Raw genomic sequence first — 21,455 nt, forward strand, 5'->3', positions numbered from 1 at the left:
TGAATGAGAGAAGGTTGTGAGCGCGCGCAACCTGGTAAGCTGGTTACCTGGTAAACGGGTGAACTGGTGAAATCTTAAGTTCAGGCCAGAGCTTAAGTGGTTTTGGGTGTATCGAACATCCAGGGTAGTTGTCGACCATAGTACGGAGGTCACGAGGTACCATTGACCGCCGTGGATCCAAGATAGGGGGAGTGTAAGAGTGAGTGTATGAGTAACGGACGCTGGTCGAAAGTTACTGCGTGTGAGTAACCTATCGGAGAAGGCGATTGTCTGGAAGTAAACGGAAAGACATTTCGCCAAGTTAAGGTGACAACTACAGAAAGACTGTGGGCGTACAGTCAAGAAAGGTGATCGCTTGGACGGAAGTAATCATTTTTTCAGAGTATGAATGGGACGCGTGCATGACCGAGGAGACGAGCTGAGAAAGGAGGGGAACTGCTGCGAAGGGGGACGGGTGACGTCGGCTAGAGCCGCGCTGTGATTGAGCGGTTGGTGTGATGTTAGCTAGAGCCGCGCTCTGGTTGGGCGGCTAGAGCGACGTCGGAGGAAAGTCGCGTACGGATAGGCCAGTTAGTAAGAACGGCGCTGAGATTGGTGGATTGTCATCAGGAAGTAAACAAACGCAGAGAAAAGAGAAATCATGAAGTGTTTTAAGTGTTTGAAAGGGATTTTTAAACGTAAACGAAGTGAACATTATTACGGGGAAGAGGCTCCGCCAGAGGGTACACCAGCTCATTATATGGCAACGAATGTGGGGCTGCATACGATATTATGGATTGGGGCTTGGAATAAGCTTACGGAAGGGAATGAGGAAATGCAGTTCCCGAGGTACGGGACGTTTAAATTAGAGGTGTTACATCGGCTAAAAGCAACCATGTCCTCATTGAAACCCTCGCCCAGACCAACACAGTTTGAGGCTCTTAATGCATGGATTAAGGCTGCACACGACCGAAATTTGAACAGGCGTCAACAAAGGCTGACGCGATCGGTAAGGGCAGTACGAGATTCTAAATGGGATGAGGAAGCAAAGCGGTGGAGGGTACAGGTTATTGAGGTGGAAAAAATGTATCCGATGAGGGAGGTGGCAGGAGGAGGAAACCTCATGGAAGAAGACGAAGAAAGCGAGTCGGAGGACAATCTGATAAACAGATTGCTAATGGATAGACCACCTCCGAGAGTTAAGGAGATAGAAGATAGAGGGCTTGCAAGGGAAGATGGGAATGCCATAGAGGGGTATACACCACTCCCTATATCGGAATGGACACCTATCAAAGGTGGGGAGACACCTCAACCTAGTACAGCACAGAGTGTAGTGGGAAGGTTTGTGGTGCAGAAAACGCCAGCCACCGAAAGGGTTGAGTCTTTTGGATTGCCGGACGCTCTTCAAGTGCCTGTTACCATAGGACCTATATTATCGATCTATAACCCAGAGAGAGATAGAGAGGAAGAACAGAGGCAATTGGATAGAGAAAGGATCGAGATGGAAAGGAGGAATAACGTGACAAATGCATGGAAGCAATTGCCAGGTTCGGTAACATGGAACACCCCATTAGACACAACTGTCGGTCCCAATTCAGAACAGGGAGGTCCGAGAGGACCAATGGATCTAAGGGGACCGCGGCCAAGACCCTATTCAGAATTAAGAGCTGATTTGAGGGAATGGGACGGGTCCATAGTATCCCCGAATAATAGGTCGAGAACGGAACCAGAGTGGGAAAGTAGAGGTAACGGGACTGTATCTCATTGTGGGGCCAGCGAAAGTAGTCAGGGGTGGGAAGGCCAAAGTCAGGAGAATAGAGGAGTTACACGTCCTACGGAGGGGAGGGAACAGCAGGAGCAAAATAATAGGAGTGTAGAGTGTGAGGAGATGTCCCGTCTCTGGGAGAAAGGAGGAGATGAAATGGTACGAGCTTTTCAGAATAGGTTTAGGTGCCTTCATCATGTACTCGGAGAAGATGTTCAACATTGGAGAAAGGAGAACAGCGATAGGTCCCGCCACGCCTCGAATAATCAGGAATCACAGGGAAGTAGGGAAGAAAGAGGGAGTAATGGAACATCTTACCCTGCATCCCGTGAAACTAGCCAGGATGGGGAGAGAGAGGCTAGGAGACATGAAGGAGTGTTTCACCACCCACCCCGAGAAGATGGAAAGGCATGGGACCTAGAGAGATGGGAACAGGGGAGGACTCCCTATAACTCACCAATACCTAAACGTAGATCTCGGAGCTGGGATGGGAGAGATGCGGATGGAGGAGCTAAATTGAGTGTCTTGAAAGCCGAAATTAAGGCAAAAAGGCTTGATGTTACTAGTTTAAAATCAGATGTTGATGAGATAATAGATGGAACATTGCCTTTGGAAAGGATAGAATTGTATGAACAGGATGAGTTATTGTTCATGGCAAAGGATATTACTAGGAAAGCTAGAGCGTTTCATGAGAAACTGACTGATTTGGCAGACAGGTATGCCGTGGATTTATCTAGGACAAGGGCATTACAGAGTAACCACAGATTACAGTACGCAGACCAGGATCTAGATGAGAAGAGAACTACTGGATTAAAAACACACATAAGAGAGCTGGTATCAGGGATAAGAGTGTGGAGAGAATTGGACAAATGGGAAGAAAGGTGGTCAAAAAAGGGCACAGTTAGACGAAGTGCAAATGTGATGACCCCCGAGGGAAGGGTAATGCATATGGAGGCATTCCCTTTGCGAGAAATATCAAACGGAAATTATGTACATGTACCCTGGAGTAGAGGAGATTTAGCTGCATTTACCAACTCATTTCCGAAGTTGCGGGACAATCCAGTAGAGTGGTATAAGCAGGTAGAGAGGTTTGTTAAAATTTCGAAGGTATTGTGGATTGATTTGAACACGTTGTTTGACATCGTGGTCCCATCTGATCTGTGGACCCCTTGTAAGACTAGTGTTGAATGGCCAAATACTGAACCAGTGAGGGATGCTCGGACTAATGGACCATCCGAGATTGTCATGCGAAAGTATGAAAGGGTAATAGCATGGCTGAAAGATAAGGTACCACCACAGGACATAGATTGGGTGAAAATAGACCGAACAAGGCAGGAACCCAAGGAGACAGTTCACGAGTTTTATGAAAGATTATTGAAAACTTTCAAGCAATACAGTGGACTAGATGTAATGGATCCCAAAGATATAGGGCAGTTTGTGTCAAAGTTTGTCTTGGGGTTGAGACCTGATATTTGTTTGATGATACAGCAACATTTAATCTGTTGGCAGAACAAACCACTAGACGAGATTTTACGTTATGCGAGGTACTGCAGTGACGAGATAGATTCTAAAGCCAAGAATCTAAAGGAGAAATTGATGGTGGTGCAAATGCAGTCCGCTGGGAAGGGTGGCCAGCAGAAGCAGGGGATGGGACGAAAACCAAACGGTCAGAACAAAGATAATGAAGAAGGGCAGAGACCTAGGATAGACTTTGCCACTTTAAATAAAACGACAAAGTGCCATCAGTGTCACCAGGTGGGGCATTGGCGACGCGAGTGTCCCTTTAACCCTGAAAATGGAGAGCTAGAAGTAGAAGAGCAGGTTCAAGAAGTCCCAGCACCAAAGGTGACAGTTCCAGGAGGCAAGGTGGCCAAAGGGGGGACTTCGGCCCCACGGGCCCAGTTCCCACAGCCACCGAAGGTAGCGACAGGGGGTAAGGTCTTTAAGCAGATGCCTCTCTTCATCGAGGAAGACAAGTGTTACTACATTGATCCATTGACAGGAGAACGTGTGAGCAGTGAAGAGGACTGTACCCTCGGGGCAGTCCTAGAAGTGGATCAAAGAGGGCCATTTGTTGAGGCAGAAGTGGCAGGGTGTCCCACTACGTTCTTAGTGGATACTGGGGCTACTCGTTCGACTCTGAGATCAGCGGTGGTTCCAGACTTGCCAATGTCAGGGGAAACTATTCAGGTGGTAGGAGTCGCAAATAAAAGAATGACTAGTCCTTTGACAGAACCAGTGTCTGTGAAAATTGGAAACCACATGAACGAACATCAGTTTGTGGTTTGTGACTCGAGTCCGGTATGTCTGTTAGGAAGGGATTTGTTGTGCAAATTGAATTGCACCATATACTGCACCCCACAAGGAGTGGAGGTACAGACTACCGACGATGATGCTACCTTTAAGGTGGCCAATTCAAAATTCTGTGTAGAACTATATCCTACTCTGACTGTAGAAGATCTTCCCCAAGATTTAAGAGATGCAGTGGCGTCAGAGGTGTGGGATTTCACAGGAGAAGATATAGGATTGATTAAAGGGGTAGAACCGGTAAAAATTCTGGTAAAACCAAATGTTGAGTTTCCAAGAACGCCTCAATACAAATTGTCGCAGGAAACGATTGCGGGAATAAAACCTGTGATCGAGTCAATGATACAACAGGGAATACTGAAAGAAATCGTGGGTAGTCCTTGCAACTCCCCGATTATGGGTTTGCAGCAACCTAGCGGGAAATTCAGGATAGTGCAGGATTTACGAAAAATTAACAACATAGTCGTTTCATGTTGTCCCGTGGTACCGAATCCTTCAGTGATATTGTTTCAAATACCATGTCAAGCAGAATGGTTCACAGTGATAGATCTTTGCCAGGCTTTCTTTTCAATCCCATTGGATGAAGAGAGCAGGTATCTTTTTGCTTTTAAAATGGAAGATCGCGTTTTAACATGGTGTCGAATCCCACAAGGATTCACAGACAGCCCATCCATCTTCAATCAGTTGTTGAAGAAGAATCTTGAAAATCTAGTACTGCCGCAGAACTCGGTTCTGGTCCAGTACATAGATGACCTACTTGTTGCGTCAGAAACAGAGGAAGCCTGTAAAGCAGATTCAATTGCCTTACTGAACCATTTAGCCGAAAATGGACATAAGGTATCTCCAAGCAAGTTGCAGTATTGTTTGACAGAAGTACAGTATCTAGGGCACAGGTTAGAAAAAGGGAAACGTAAGGTGTCCCCGGAGAGGATTGAGGCGATAATGAAAATGAATGCGCCTACAACACAGAGAGAAGTTAGAATGTTCCTAGGAATGGTGGGTTACTGCCGACAGTGGATAGTTAACTTTTCACTGAAAGCAAAGCCCTTACAGAAACTGACGCACAAGGAGGTGAGTGATCCGGTACCATGGGATGAAGAATGTTTGGTGGCGTTTTTACAGCTGAGAGACGATTTGTGTCGTGCTCCGGCTCTGGGAATGCCCGATTACGAGAAATCATTTTCACTCTATTGCTGCGAGAGAGAGGGATGTGCTTTGTCAGTCTTGGCACAGACCCACGGAAATGCCCGTAGACCAGTTGCATATTTTTCGGCTACATTAGATCCAGTAGCCGCAGCGTTGCCCGGATGTCTCAAATCCGTTGCTGCAACGGGTGTCAGCATTGAAAGGAGCGAGAGTATTGTGATGGGACATCCAGTGGTGGTGTATGTACCACATTCAGTTGAATTGCTAATGACCAGGACAAAGACGCAGCATCTGACCAATAGTAGGCTCACGCGCTACGAGCAAGTTATCCTTGCTGCGGAGAACGTGACTCTTAGGAGATGCTCTGTCTTGAATCCTGCTACTTTGATGCCATTACCTACTGTAATAGAAGGCGAAGGATGTGAAGACCACGATTGCCTTGATGTGACTGAACTATGCACGAAACCCAGACCAGATATTGTGGATGAGCCGTTGTCTGACCCCGATGAAATTTACTTTGTTGATGGCTCATGTTTAAGAGACGATACTGGTCGGTTGAGAGCAGCATATGCTGTTTGTACTATTACTGGAGTTGTGGAAGCCGCTTGCCTGGAAGGAGTACATTCCGCACAGGTAGCAGAAATTATTGCCCTAACTCGTGCCTGCATAGCAGGAAACGGAAAGAGAGTCACCATCTACACGGACAGCCAATATGGTTTCGGTGTGGTTCACGATTTCGGGCAGTTGTGGTCTCAGAGGGGTTACATGACCTCCTCTGGTTCGCCCATTCGAAATGGAGAATTTGTGCGGCTGTTGTTAGAAGCATTACAAGGTCCAGTTGACATCGCAATAGTAAAGTGTGTAGCACATACTAAAAATACAGATTTTGTGTCACAAGGCAACAGATACGCTGATGAAGTCGCACGCTATTGTGCGGAACAAAATTATTCTTTCTCAAAGGTGGAAATAGAAGGTGCAGAAGAAAAGACTGAATTAAGTATGATGTTAGAAACTGTAGACACTTGGGAGGATTTAAGAATAATGCAGGAGAACGCACCTGAAACAGAGAAAAAGGCATGGGAAATAGCAGGTTGTGTGCGAAGTGAAATGGATTTTTGGGTTTCAGCAGATGGGAGGGCTGTGTTACCTGAAGAATTAGCAAATCCCATGGCGAGAGAAATACATGGTCCAGTACATCTAGGAAGGGATGCCATGATGAGAGTGTTTAGGCAAACTTGGTATTGCCCTAAATTTAGAATAGCAGCAGAATCAGTATGTAAGCGATGTGTTACCTGCCAACAACTGAACGTAGGCAAATGAACACCAGTCACACTGAGTCACATTGGGAGGTCAGGGGGGCCTTTCAATAGAATGCAACTAGATTTCATCGAAATGCCAAGAGTTAATCGCCTTCGGTATGTGTTGGTGATTGTATGCGTATTTTCCAGATGGGTTGAAGCGTACCCTACACGTAGGTGCGATACACTCACAGTGGCTAAATTGTTGCTCAGGGAGTTGATACCGCGCTTCGGGGTGCCTGCCTCTTTGGAATCTGACAGAGGAAAACATTTTAACAGCGAAATAGTGAAGATGTTGTGCTCCACACTGAATATCGATCAAAAGCTGCATTGTAGTTATCGACCAGAAGCTTCAGGAATTGTGGAACAAGTGAATGGCACATTGAAGAATAGATTGGCTAAAGTAGTGGCATCCACATCTTTGAGTTGGCCAGATGCTCTTCCTCTAGTGCTCATGAGCATGCGCAGCACACCTGACAGGAGGACAGGTCTCTCTCCCCACGAGATCCTGATGGGGAGGGCCATGAGACTTCCTACAGTTCCAACTACTGCCCTATTGAATATTACAGATGATCTGATCTTGGATTATTGTAAAGGACTGTCTGACGCCATCCATTCTGTGTCCCTTCAGGTGCATGCGGCTGAAGTTCCAGCATCGAGGAACCTGTGTCATGACCTGAACCCAGGGGACTGGGTCTTGGTTAAAAAACACGTCCGGAAGAACTGCCTAGATGTTCGCTGGCGTGGGCCCTTTCAGGTAATCCTGATAACGAACACCGCGGTGAAGTGCGGGGGGCTGCCAAATTGGATCCATGCATCCCATACTCGGAGAGTTCCAGCACCTCTAGAAGGAACAGCTCCTATCCCAGACGAAAGCCCGGAAGTGGAAGAAGAGTCGCAAGAAGGGATTGCAGCAGCTGAAGAGGTGTCGGAAGAAGTTGGGAACGCAACGGATTCAGAAGAAGAGCGAAGGCAGGACGGCAGTGAGACGGAAGATGCAACTGAAGGAGAGAGCAGAAGTGAATACGACTCAGACTCAGATCCGTATCAGAGCGACCAAGGACCAAGTGAGAGGACAAGGAATAGGAGAATAAGGCTTGGAGCTGCCACTTGGCCAGCAAGGAGAAGAAGGCTAAGTTTGAGGTCGGCCCAGGAAGAAACGCTTGCTCCTATATCCGAAGACTCAGATCCAGAAGAAGATATCCAGGATCAAGCCGAGGAGGGTCTTAGGAGATCAAGGAGGGTGCGAGTGCCTAGTAGAAGATACTCTACTCCCGACTGGACCTACCTCGTTGCAGATGTCTGGGGGGCACAGAACCGGGAGGATCCGGGAAGTGGACCTGGTCAGAACTGACCCGATCATCACAGTGCAAATAAGGTTTCTACTGCCAGGAGCGGAGACCGAAAGGTTGCTGACACTCAACATCGTTCATCCTGCTCTCCTGAGCGGAATAAGAAAATTGATTTTAGAGACAGTTGAGTTTCCAGTTTGCTGTTCACGATATCCAATATTGGAGGGAACTCTTCTTCGTTTGGAAATGCTTGAGCGAGTAGTAGAAATTCTAGGAGCACTCATTGTTGTGGATTAATACCACATTGCGAATGTCTTCAAGGGGGCGCAGAACTGGAAAGGTGAAGAAAGTGATCCTGATTAGAACGGACCCCTTTGTGATTGTGGATGTAGAACTGATAGTACCAGGAGTAGAAATTGAAAAAACGCTAACTCTCAATTTCGTCCGTCCACTTGTCCAAAGCGAAATAAGGAGAATAATCCTAGAAACAGTTGACTTTCCATGTTGTGGTACGAACTGCCCAGAACCTGAGGGAATGTTACTTCGGATGGACATTTATGAAGACGTAGTGTCCCTCCTTGAGCCATACATAACTTTAGATGAAAATAAGACTTTTGAAAAGAAATTGTAAACTTGTTGCAAGATAACCTAGCGCCGAGTGGAAGAAGAAAAGTGATAGGGGTTTCCTTTTAGTGGATGGAGAAGGGCTAGGGTTTTCTAATTTCTACGGGACTTTGAACTGCTTTGCGGAATAAATTGTCAAGCTTCTAAGTGTTCAAAAGAAAGACATTGTGAGAAAGAAAGACTTTTGGCTCAGAAAAGAGAAGAAGTGAATGCTGGAAGAAAGCCAAGAACTACACTGTTTGAGAACATGGAGGCTGGCAACCCGAACCGCAGGGCAAAATGTATAGTTGTTACAATTTTAGGAGTAGTGGTTTCTCTTATAATTTTAGTGGTAACTGTTTCATTCCTAGTGGGACACGAAAGGGATGAAACTGCAGTCAAGGAGGTCAAGGGAGTGTCAACACCGAAAACTACCATTATTAAGGAAAAGGGAAACATCAATGATAAAGACAAAGCGTTGTTAGATGCAGAAATAAAAAGGCTACATACAGATGAGTCACAGGGAAATTACAAGTCAAATGCTTATGCTAAATTGCTTTATGAATATGTTGATGCTATGGAAGTGAAGGATTGTTACGTTTGTATGCAATTACCAGCTTCTGTGGAGGAGGGTATCAGATACCATCATCTTCCATTGACATATGGAATCACATGCAGTTTGTTGTTGAGCATATGGACGAGATGGATTTGAGTATTATTTCTCGAATTTCGACTCGACATTGCCAGAGGTCCCGAATTTCAAGCATTTGAACAAATGGGACTATTACAAAAGCGAAGACAGATTACACAAATGGTTTATTCCATGGAAAACGCTAGATACTTCACATGCTCGAAGAAACAATCTGACTTGTCAAATATCAGAAGTTGAGAAAAAGTTTATAGGACAGGTAGATACTAGATACAGGAGGCAGAAGATTTTGAAGGCATCAGGACAATGGGAAACAGATTGGACCAAGGAGGAAAGGGCACATCAAAGAAAAGGTAGTATTGGTCCAATTGCTTTGGATAAGGAGAAACGGGGGAAACTGTGCATTCACAGGAGTCACTGTTATTATGAAAACTTTTATGTAGGTCAAGTCAATTGTGAACATGCCTTTCAATTGGAGTATTACTCTAAGGACTTTTTGAAAGGGATGCAAGCAATTCCAAATGTATATTTTGTATGTGGAAGAAATGCCTATGTGAAGTTACCAGATAATTGGTACGGATCATGCTATCTGGCTGTTGTCTTCCCTAAAATATATCATGTTGAGAATTTAGACACGCCAAAGAAAGAAATACCAACTAGATGGAAGCGAGGGCTGGGTGCAGCAGAAGTAGTTGGAGATGTACTCGGTGCTGCATTCCCTTTCTTAGGACTGATATTGAATGACATTAAGATCAGGAGGTTAGCTACAGTCGTAGATAGGCTATCTGCCAGTACTGCAAGATCATTGATGCTGATAGAAGGGGAGATGCAATCGATTAGGGCAATGGTTCTTCAGAACCGACTTGCTTTAGACGTTCTGTTAGCTAAAGAGGGAGGAGTCTGTAAGGCTTTGAAGGTCCAGGAATGCTGCACTTACATTCCAGACAATTCAAAACCTCTAGAGAAGTATATACAAAACATCACTGCCATACACTACGAAATTGAGGACCTGGCAAAGGTAAATGTGTGGGAAAAAGTAGGTCATGGAATGGGTAAAGTTGGAAGTTGGTTTGCCAACTTAGGAAAGGGTATCGTTTGGTACATACTGAAACCCATCATCATAATAGTGATTTGTGTAATCACTTTGTGGGGATTGGTGCGTTTGTATCAATGTTATAGAGCAAATAGGTTGCAGAGAACTATGAGGAAACAAGAGGAAGAGTTGACAGCGATGCAGGACACTCAATACAAGAGTCTGAAAGCATTAGAGAGTATGAAAAGAAGTGGCACAGCTATGACTTCGCTTTGAAGGGTTCTACATTTTTAGTGTCTTGATGGTGATGACCCCTGAAGGTCATCAAAGGGGGGACTGAGAAAGCACAAGTTTGAAAAAATGTATAAGTGTACCATATTTACAAGCACGTAGTTAGTTAACATGTACTTTGCACCAGAGTGTTTATATTTAGAAGTGAAATACACAGAGTGTCTTATATTCAGTAGTGAAATGCATAGAATGTTTAAGTAGAGTAACAATAATCATAACTGTGTGAGACTAATGTAGAAATGTTTGGGATGAATATGAAAACCTCACGTTCTCATGTTAAAGGAATAATGTAAGAGTTGAATGTAACTCTAAAAACCAGTATATTGTGTAGGCCTCATGGCAATTCACAAGCAAATCTAAACGTGCTGCTAAAATAATGTGAGACAAGGTTGACATGGTTCTTCTAAATGTACTATTGAACTTAGGGTTAAAAGTATATGCTTTATAGATGTGTTATTTTAGAAACGTATGCTGGTTAAGAATGTTTACTGTTTAAATCAAGTTAACGTTTTAAGAGTGCAGGGACCTGCTTCATGTAAATCAAGTAGGCCTGAACTGATAATGTCATCTCCTTTGATGTGCCATGTGCTCGTTAGAGGAGAAGTCGAGAGGTGCCAAGTACAGAGCTTCACTTATATTTTATGACCTATAGATATGGTGGAGTTTGGAATTTGAGGCCCACTGCAGGACGAACTGTATGCAGGTGCGAGGGTCCTAATCAGCTCGAATGAAAGGGACTTTGTTCAGTGGCGCCTTGCGCAGGCCTGTAGGAGTTTCCAGGAATTTCAGGGGGTATCAGCGCACTGGAGAAGAAGCCTGGGAACCAAGGTCAACTTTAACGAGGGTCTTCAAGAGTACCATCATGGAGTTTACCGCGCAAAGATGTACCACGTGAGGGGCGTCCCAAGGGGCGTTTCTTTTGGAAATGTGATTTGGTATTAGGGAAAGAGACCCGGGAGGAGAGCAGAGCAGATGATTTTGGGAGCCTAAGGAAGCGGATGGGTAGGCAGATAGGCTGATCAGGAGAGACCCATTATCAGAGAAGAGACAAAGAGAAGTGCGTGATCTTCTTAGGAAGTCACCACGGCTGACACCTAGAGGGGTAAAGATCTTGCTAAGTAGGGATGTCACTTAGTGTAGTGTAGGGACAGACTAACCTGAATTTTTCTTTTCTGTAATGACTTTGAGGTTGCAACTTGTATCCATTTTGGCAACCCTTATGGTTTTTGAGCTTGTACTTATTATTCTGTTTTTCAGACTCAGACTATTCAAAAAGTTCATGTTCATAGTGATACCGATTTATCTTCTTAATCTCATTTTGAGAAGTTTGTATCTTCAGTTATCTTTGACTTTATATTAAATCTTTGAAACTTAAAATTTGGTCAGTGGTCATTTAGAGTGGTGTAAGTTCTTAAATTGATTGATCTATTGAAAGATTACCTTTTTACTCAATGACAGGTACCAACGATTCAGTCGACATAGTTTGGGATTTGGTAAGGTAACTAGTAACCAGTAATCCCGCGTTAGCAATGTTCTAAAGGTTGGTAAAGCACTTGCTGTTTCTGTTGATAGCTGTCAAAGCATGAGTCATTTATAAAAAGATAATTCTGCTTCTTTTCATTGTCTAATGAGCTTTACCACTTTTAGGGCCTGATTACAAGTATAGGTACTATTTAGCGCACCTGATAAAGGAATAATGTGGATTTTGTTGTTTAAAGCACTAAAATCTGCATGGTATGGTAAATGCTGTATACATTTCCCCTGTTAAATAATGGCAGGTTTAAGGAATTTGACAATTATCTGATGCATTAAAAACCATTTAACTTGTCATTCCGAAAGAAGGGGTTTATGCACTGGTTGGAATTGACGGCCCATCACATAATCAGGGCCTTAGTGTCCAAGGACAGATCCAGAGTTCTTGGTGGGGCATTACCCTAGAAAAAACATAGTCATGCATTTTACTTAAAGCCCTAAAAGTCCCACCTGAATCATCTTAGCCCCCTGCCGGGGAATCATTTAACATATTCTTCTGACAAGGGCTCAAGTTGGTCAGGTATGTAGTTAAACAGGTTAATCCAATAAAATGGAAAGTCAAAGTTAAAAAAGCATCTGGTAGTGGCAGGCACCCACTGCAGTCAAAGTCCAATATGAGGTCCTAGGAAGAGATAGGAAGCTAGCAATGCTTGGTTCTCTCAAAGTACCTTTTACTAAGCACTCTTCTTCAGTGAATGGGTCACGTGCGCAGAAGCAGGTGTCACATCCTTGGATACAGCTTGTGAAAGCACTGGAGTGTTTTTGTGAGCGCTGCAAAAACTTTCAGGATGAGATGGAAGAGTAGGCAGAAGAGGTTACAGCTTCATCAGACTGAGGCAGCCCTGGTCATTGTGTGAAAATATAGAGGTTTCTCAGTTCTTTTGTGTTGATGTTTATTGCCCAGGAGAATCGTTAACTGATAGTTTTGCAGACTTATTTTTAAGACTTCTCAAGTCTAATCCCTTCAAGGCACACTGAGCTGATATTATCAGAAAGATAGAGCAGAGGAACAAGCTAACTGTTCAGAAGGTTTTAAGGTCAAAGTGGGTAAATAGCATTCAGGTCTTCCTACCAGTGTGTGCTGTCAACAGGACAAGGGTTCACTACAAGGACAACGATTGAACAAATCACATAATTTAATACATACAATCATCAGAAATACAACACCTTCATAGACCAAATAGCACACATCTGTTGACACTCAACAAAACAGTCAAAACCAATGACAATCAGTATTTTCTTTGCTTAGGGTTGACAATGTATCTATATATGTGAATACACACACACCCACACACACACACACACACTTAGAGGGGCCGATTCACAAAAACAATCTGAGACAAAAGTCTAACTCTACGACTTTTGATATTCACAGAGGTCATTTACGAGTCGTATCTTTACGTCCCCACCCTGGCCGTACTCGCCGGCTCAAGCCGTACTATCCGGCTCGGGCCGGATGAAGTGTAATCAATAGGGTGGAATATAATGTTTTACAAAAAGGACCATTAGGAATGTGTGAAAAATGGTAGAGGAGGTCATGAAAATCATATTGAGCAGGTAAAAGGGTGTGGCTGGACACTATATCATATCCCAGGAACGTTTGCTCCTTTGCATCATGGTACATGCAGTCCATGATGTGCGTTTTGAGTGGTAAGGGATTTTTAGGGTGGGTATGGGTTTTTGGGTGGTGGGGAATTTTCAGAGTTCAGGGCAGGCATGGGTTTTTGGGTGGCAGGGGACTTTTTAGGGTTCAGGGTGGCATGGGAATGTTTTGTGTTTAGGTCAGGTATGGGTTTTTGGGTGGCAGGGGAATTTTTAGTGTTTCTTGGGCTAGCCTATATCTTTGGTATCAATTGATAAATCTTCATGAAATGTTCCCAAAAAGTGTGCCACTGATTCTAGTTGTGCATAAAAAGTTTCAGGGTGATCCGTCAAGCGGGCGCTGAGAAAACAATGGGGTCAAAATAGTGTTTTTCCCTTGTTAATTCCCACAGAGTCTTTAGACACGCCCGCAGCCCGAGCCGCTGGACAGAATTACACCAAATGTGGCAGAAAAGTATATTTTGTTTTGGAAATCATACCTTTTGTTATTCGGTGTAAATCCATTCAGTAGTTTTAGAGATTTTAAACCAAATATGTATATCTGGACATATGTAATACTCTTGTAGTACCTTAGTGTATATGTTTAACACCCATAAACGTTTAGAAAGTACTCACAATCACTATATGATATCATCAGTGATGTCATCAGTGATCTCATTTGAGTTTTACCAGTGATGTTACAGACCATGACATAAGTGATGTAATATGTGAAGTCATAAGCAGTGCATTGTGGGGTTGTAAGTTATAGTTAGTTTAGGTAACTATAACTGCTGCTGAATTTCACTGGTTTTTATGAGTGAAATCTGAGCCTAACTATAACATCCCTGAAACCTGTGGGTTTTTTCTGTGAATTTGTAAGGTTTTCTAAATGCTAATTTCTAACTATAACATCCCTGAAACTTGTGTTTTTCAGTCAATATATATGTGTGTGCATAGGAGTGGTTGGAGAACAGAAACAGTTTCCACACTTATTATGCAAGTAAATTCTAAAACATCATTACTGTTACAATGTTGTTATTTTTTTAACTATTTTGCTTTCATTGGCACTATTTTGTTCAGTTTCATAGTTACAACTGTGCTGATTATTTGCAGTAGGCTATGACAGTGATTTTAATAGTAACATCATAAACATATATCCTTTGTGTCTTCTTGAAGGTGTCTATTCATAGTGAAAGTGATTTAGAACCTCTTAACAACAAATTCTCCAGTAAGTCTCACAGGATCGATAGCTATCCAGAATGCAGCATTCTCATATAATGGGCAGGTTGTTTATGGGCTACAGTCAGGTGTTCTGTCTTGAACTGGTAAGTCAGCATTGAGTCTGCACCTTTGCCAGAGGATCTAGAAAACTTTGCCTTGAGACGTATTTTGTTTAGAATAGCAACACACTTATCACTAGGACCTCTCCTTCTTTTTCTCTTTGTTATTCCTCAGGTTTTTGCAGGCTCACTCCAAGCCCGTTCTAGCTCAGTGCGCTATTCCATCTTCAAAAATAAATCCCCACATATGGCTCATTCTCAAATATTGCATGTAGTACATCTTATATTTTTCTAATTTTCTGGTCTATACTGAAGGTTTTTGTTCTATCTTGGCTAATGTATTAAATGTTATATTAAAATTTCATTCTCTTATAATCTCATGTTAAAATACTCACGTACTGGAAATATACTTCTCCAGTGAACATGATAGAATAACTGGATATAGGGGTTGGGCTAGGGTTCACTTGGGCCACAATGAGGTTCCAAGTGGCATCAAAAAGAAACAAAGAGTAAAGTTCAAGTTGTCAATGATGTCACTTAGAACCCAAGGTGGAACCATTGTGTGTGTTATTGATGACTGCAACACAATACCATGTATGGCTACCCAAGCCCTTGTGCCTTTCTCAGACCAGCAGCAAACGGTGAAGTAATAATGGAAGTGAAATGAAAAAAATAGCCCTATGACTATCCACATCTATAAACAAAATACCTGCTCTCCCACCATCCTCCCACAACACCATCAATAATACCCCCCTTTCCACTGCAAATGACATATTGAAATCTTCCACCCCTCCCTGTCACCCACAGGGTTTGATTTACCTTGTTCCAGCACAAGACATGCTGTATTCTCTCAGTGTAAGAGCTCTATGAGACTCATTGCCCGTGCAGACTGCAATACGCTGTTATCCATGGGTCTTTAAAAATCTACAGCTGAGGAGGGGGTGGTTGTGATGGAGGAGTAATGCTTGTTTTCATGGTAATGTACACGCAGTGAAAATTGATTTTGAATCAGGTATTCCAATAAGAAGCCATATACAGTAAAAATTGATATGCATGGGCTACTGTTTTATTGTTAGAATTTCCACTATGCACATAATATATGTTTAACCAAACAAGCACTGGCAAAGCAAATCAATAGCTCTTTGCCATTGTTTAGAGTGGTATTATCTTTCCCTCGAATATGATGGCCAAATATGTTGGGGATATTGCCAATGTCAACGAAAGTTATTATATATTAGATTCCTTTTTGTGATCAGGTAGAAGATAACTGTAAAGCAACTACGGAGTCTGTGGATACCCAACAAGATGGATGTGCCTGTGATCATCTCGTGATCTTTGAGCATACAATTGTGTTGTGCACTGAAGGGGTACAAAAAGAGCACTTAATCTTTGGGTGAGAGTTACAGTCATACCGAAGGTTGCCTGTTTTTAGACAATATAACTGTTGTCCTACTGCAGGCATCTTGTGAAGTTTCTGTGCCATCATACTCAAATGGGCAAAGCCACAAATATCACTGCTCCCACTTCCCACAAGAATGGCAATGTTTGATATTTACTTACACTACCCTATTAGGAGCTTAATGAGACAACTATATTTACAATACGTGCCTCATAAGCAAATGTATGCATGCGCCAAACAGTCTTACCCTTCCAGAGAAGTTTACCCGGGATATCTCTAACTGTGGATCAGACCAAGGGGCAGCATTGGAAACCATTGCTCAGAGCAATTAGTAAATGATTAAAGAACAGGGTCCTCTTAGAGACCCACTCCATTGACAATCATTTCAAACATTTTAACACAAAGGAATAAACTTGCAGAACTCAGTAGAACAATTGGATAGTAGTGCTGTATAATGATTTCTAGGAAACACAGTTACACATGTGATATTAACTATGTCTAAAAACAAGATGGCTGCCATGATGCATGATGCAACGTGGCATGATGCATCCTCGAAGTGTATTTTTTATACTTCCATGATAGCTGTGCATTGTGTCATATCATGTTGCATCGTATAAAGTGGTGGTTACCTTAAAGGTATTAAAAATACATTTAGAAGACGATCATTGCTTCGCGTCATTCATGGCCTGTCGTACACTTTGTATCATGCAATGTGAGGACCATCTTCCATGAAGGCTGGCACTTCTATTACCAATACAGACATACTTTAAAAAACATCCAGAATTAGCTGCGAGAGGCAGAAGAATGGCGGACATCATTTATTTGACCACTAGAATTTTTGCAGGTTTTTGCAGGTTTTAGGCGCACAGTCACCCAGTTCTTGTCAGAAATAGTTTTTATTTTTTATGTGATGCAGCTAGGTATCCATAAAGCAGAATGCAGTTCAGCATGCGCCTTCTTCTTTGGTAGCGGAAGTTTGACTCCTAATGGGCTACACAACAAAAATCTAATTTCAGACTGCTCATGTTCATGGTTAAATACTAAAATAAAAATGAATGTGTGCCAGATTGCAAATGCTTTAACAAAACAGTCATACTCAGGCTCAAACTGCAACTTCGACGAAGCTACAGCTGCACAAGATATTCGGACGGTTCAAAGTGTAGGATAATTTTTGGCCTCATTTCTGAAGTGGTGCAAAAAAAAGGTTGCCACTGAAATTACAACTGTGTGCAAACTCTTTCACTCAGCATGTACTCCAGTCCGAGGAAGGTTAATGACTTCTATGCTAGCAGAGGCATTTTGGCCTCCCTGTGGCCACATCATGCACCTCACCAGCGGACGCCTGCATTATAGGAATATATATAGAAGTGCAAGGAGGCTGGCGCTGAGATACACAGTTGGGTTGCACCAATTTAGTAAATCGTGCAGGAAAAAAATACAAGAGCTCCTTCACATAGGCTGCAAAGTTCAGCATATTCTGAAGCTACTTCAAAGCAACAGCGACAACAAATGCCTCCGAAATTCTTTTTTTAACCTTCAAACTGCTACCATGTACTTTATATTCGCAATAAACATCATCAAAAAAAGATTTAGTTAGACACGTCATTGAGTTATACATGAAACTCGGGCTTCGAGCCTATTCACAAGCATTTGTGAGTTCCTTGGGTGATTTGTGGCTTCTTGAAATCCCCTGGGCGAATCCTTAATCAATCTCTTTTTACAGTCGATATTACAGCAAGGTATCGAAAGGAGATTTCTTCCTACTGTATAATCTATCTCCGGACAAGAAGGTGGGAAAATGGTCATTGGCATAATCAATGTTTTTATGATCTCGCCTGTACCCCGCAAAGAGGGAGGCAGGCGTCCGGAGGCTGTTATTTAAGACAGCAATTAAAAACGGGCTGGGAAATGGCTTTGAAAATATCTTTTTGTAATCACTGTTTATGCTCTTTCCCGCAATAATAATGGCATGTGTGGGGTTTTCCTCGGATTGGGCCGAAATGCCCTTCAGCAATGAGATATGCTCTCCCTGCTTTATCACCTTCTTACCAGGCAGATTATTAATCATCCAAGTGTAGCGAATTATATTAACTTTCCAATCTCCACAGAAACTTGACACATTGATTTTGCGCCGGTGATGTTGCAAGTTACAATTTTAGAGCCTGCCTGTTGCCGGTGGAAAGTATTATCAATAAAGTCTGAGGTGTTTGCTGGGGGACGGTGTGTGCTGCATCAGGCTACAGGGTGAAGCCAAGTGTCTGGCTTCTTGCACATCACGGGTATTCAGACAATAGGGACTTGATTCACAAAGGGCCTCCGCACTCGTGGTGGCCGCCGCGCAGTCGTGGGGAAGTGTCTCGGGGCGGGATTCCCGCAATGAGAATTCACATTCTGGAGATTCCGTCCCCAGTGTTGAGTCTCCCCCGCGGCTGTGGCACCTCCGCCACGAGAGTGGAGGTCCTTTGTGAATCAGGCCCTAAGTGATTGGTTGGATCCTGTGACGTCTCGGATGGAGGTGGGGTCAGAGAGGTCAATATGATGCCCCAGACTTTTGAATGTAATCAGAATCCAAGTTTTCTCTTTTTTCTGAGGTACATATTGAAAAACAAACCTTGGAAAAGGGTGTAGCGTGTCATAGCTAGCCCAAAGAGAAGGAGCATCCAGAGGGCTCTGCTTTACTTCTGGCCTCAGGTCTCACGTTAACATATGACAAGCTCAAATGTATAAATGCAGGAATGCTTTGCAGAAGGCATATCATTGTTTGTTTAAGCAATACCTATATAACTCGCCCTCTTTGGTTCTTTTGTTGGCCGTAAGCAAAGTCCTGCAGTGCCCAAACCTTGGCATCAAAATACATTCTTGTGTTTTTCTTATCAGCTCTGTCTATATTTTATCATACTACTGTCAGATCTTACCCTCTCAAGAATATTACCTTAATATCTATTGGCATTGTGGAGCAAGTCATCTCACATGGGGTCCATGTCGATATAAATAACAAACAAAGGCATTCTCTATTCGGCTTAATGCACTTTGGATTTTCTCTAACACTTTAGAAAGACATCTGAACCTCCACCCCAGCATCTTCCTGGCATCCAGTGAAGAAGTGGAACATTTATGGCTCCATGCAGTGTATTGCTTGGATACTGACACCAGGCCTAGCTTTTCCCTTCCATTGGAAGTTGTGGCTTTTTGGCTGGGCTTCAACACCTGCTTATATGGAAGAATATCCAGTAGCCGACCGCGAGCGAAACACCAACAAGCCCTAATGTTCCAAGGTAGTGAATCATCTCCTAGTGGAGACTGTAAAGGTAGTGATCCAACTCTTGCAAAGGGAGGCTGTTTCACTCTATAACCTGAAGTAAAGGAAATATCTTGCTTTCTGTAAAATATCACTATATAAAATTCCAGCATCGGTTTGAGACCACCAGTTATGAGGTACACAATATTTTCAATTTTCTTTCAATGACAAATAAGTATTACTAGATACACTTTTTTGATCTGTGAAGACACTGTCATGTTGGCAATTAGTATCTTTATGATGGCAAGGATGCATGTGTGTAACTCGCACTGGAACAGGTTTACAGCAATTCAAGTAAAAGCTGTTTTAATATTGAACATAATGGTGTACTTCCTTTGGAAAATTAAAAGTCCTAATTTAGTCACTCGGATCTGAACATTTTAATTACAGCATGGGAATATAAAGATACTTTATTTAAGCGAGAAAAACAAAAATATACCACACAAATAGTTTTTGGTGTTACTATCTGATTTACAAAGATACATTAAAACATAAATTAAAAAGCACACACTAGTACAAGTATGAATACTGAGGCCCTAATTTGGATGTCGGGGGGAGTTGCCTCTGACTGACATCCCTGTGGTTTCGGACCCGACCGATCTTGGGTCGGTGGCCTGAAACCGAAATTATGATGCGATCGCACATGGTGCAGCTGCAGACTCCCATTTCCCTATGGGAGCTTATGCAGTGGTTGGAAACCGGCCGCAGCACAAGCACCCATAGACTATAAATCCCTGCACCGTGTGGCAGGCATGGTGCCTGCCACACGGTGCAGGGATTTACAGGGGGGCACCTCAGCCCCAACCGGAGTCCACTGAAGAAGGGGGCCCTGCTGGGGCCCCCAAAGTAGCTTTTGGACATGCTTTCCATATCAGAAAGCCTGACATGGAAAGCCTGTTGGAAACCAACATCATAATCAGGGCAGGACTGGCTACCGTGCAATTTGGAATGCTGCCGAGCTGCTGCCTGATTTTACTGCAGTTTAGGCTGCTTTCGTCCATGGAGACCTGCGTGTGCTTCGAAATACAGAAAGCAAAACGAATTTCGTTCAGCTCACGCAGGTCCCCATTATCGAAATCAGCCCCCAGCTCAGCAGCATTCCTAACTGCCCGGTAGCCAGTCCGGCCCTGATCATAATACTAACGGTGTATACAGCATCTGTAAGGGATTATGTTGCGGTTCTGCGGTATTGTCTGGCCTGTTTGAATTTCGACCGCCGTAATCGTAATACAGCAGTCGGAATTCAAACCAAGGATGTTAGTTGGAAAGTTTCCTACCTGAGGTAGGGCCTTAGTGACATACACAACATGTCTAAACGTATCACGCAATGGCATACATTCCAGCTTGACCTTTCAAACATGTGTGCAACGATCTCAAGGATAATTCTCAATAAATTTGTCACATCCACATTGAATTACATGGCATTCTAATTTGGGGTATTTTGTAGCTCAATATAGAGCACAATCAGTACATTTACTGACATATTAAATATATTATCTGATATTTTATACTCTAATGTAACATAGACATGATATTATAACATGAGGAAATAGGAAGTTGTATAATACTGCTGCACTATAATAGCATTGCTTTTTAAAGCTCTATGATAGTGTCTTGAGATACTGTGTCGTCATGGTTCAAAGAAGAATATTGATTTATTTTAAGTTGAAGTGTATTGAGTAAGACATTTTGAAGAGTGATAATCAATCAAAGGAATAATGTTATTGGCAAGTTTCCAAATAGATTAGCAGCTTCTCTATAAAGTTGCATTGAAGTGACAAAAGCAATTGAATGCTCCTTTGTAATGTAGATCAGAGTTCATTCTAAACAATCCTCTGAAAGGAGTGAATAAACATAATATATGTGGATGCTGCTTAAATATAGATTACGCATATAATTGTGGTTGTATGAATTCATGCAACTAGGTAAAGAACAAACTCATGAATCAAGGTGTATTTTGTACAAGAGCTTCCAAGAAATGTATATTATCTAATGGCATCA

General features: G+C 42.9%; 1 protein-coding gene across 1 annotated transcript in view; it reads right to left on the minus strand.

Annotated features, from left to right (window-relative positions):
- The window catches only part of TENM1 (teneurin transmembrane protein 1), a 1,826,288-nt gene that overhangs the window by 1,318,020 nt on the left and 486,813 nt on the right, over positions 1–21,455 (minus strand). The window contains exon 4 of the mRNA XM_078688755.1: positions 9,986–9,995. Coding sequence (XP_078544881.1) covers positions 9,986–9,995 — 10 coding nt within the window. The remainder of the gene's footprint in view (positions 1–9,985; positions 9,996–21,455) is intronic.

This window comes from Lissotriton helveticus, chromosome 4_1 (assembly GCF_964261635.1).
Source record: "Lissotriton helveticus chromosome 4_1, aLisHel1.1, whole genome shotgun sequence".
Lineage (NCBI taxonomy): Eukaryota > Metazoa > Chordata > Amphibia > Caudata > Salamandridae > Lissotriton > Lissotriton helveticus.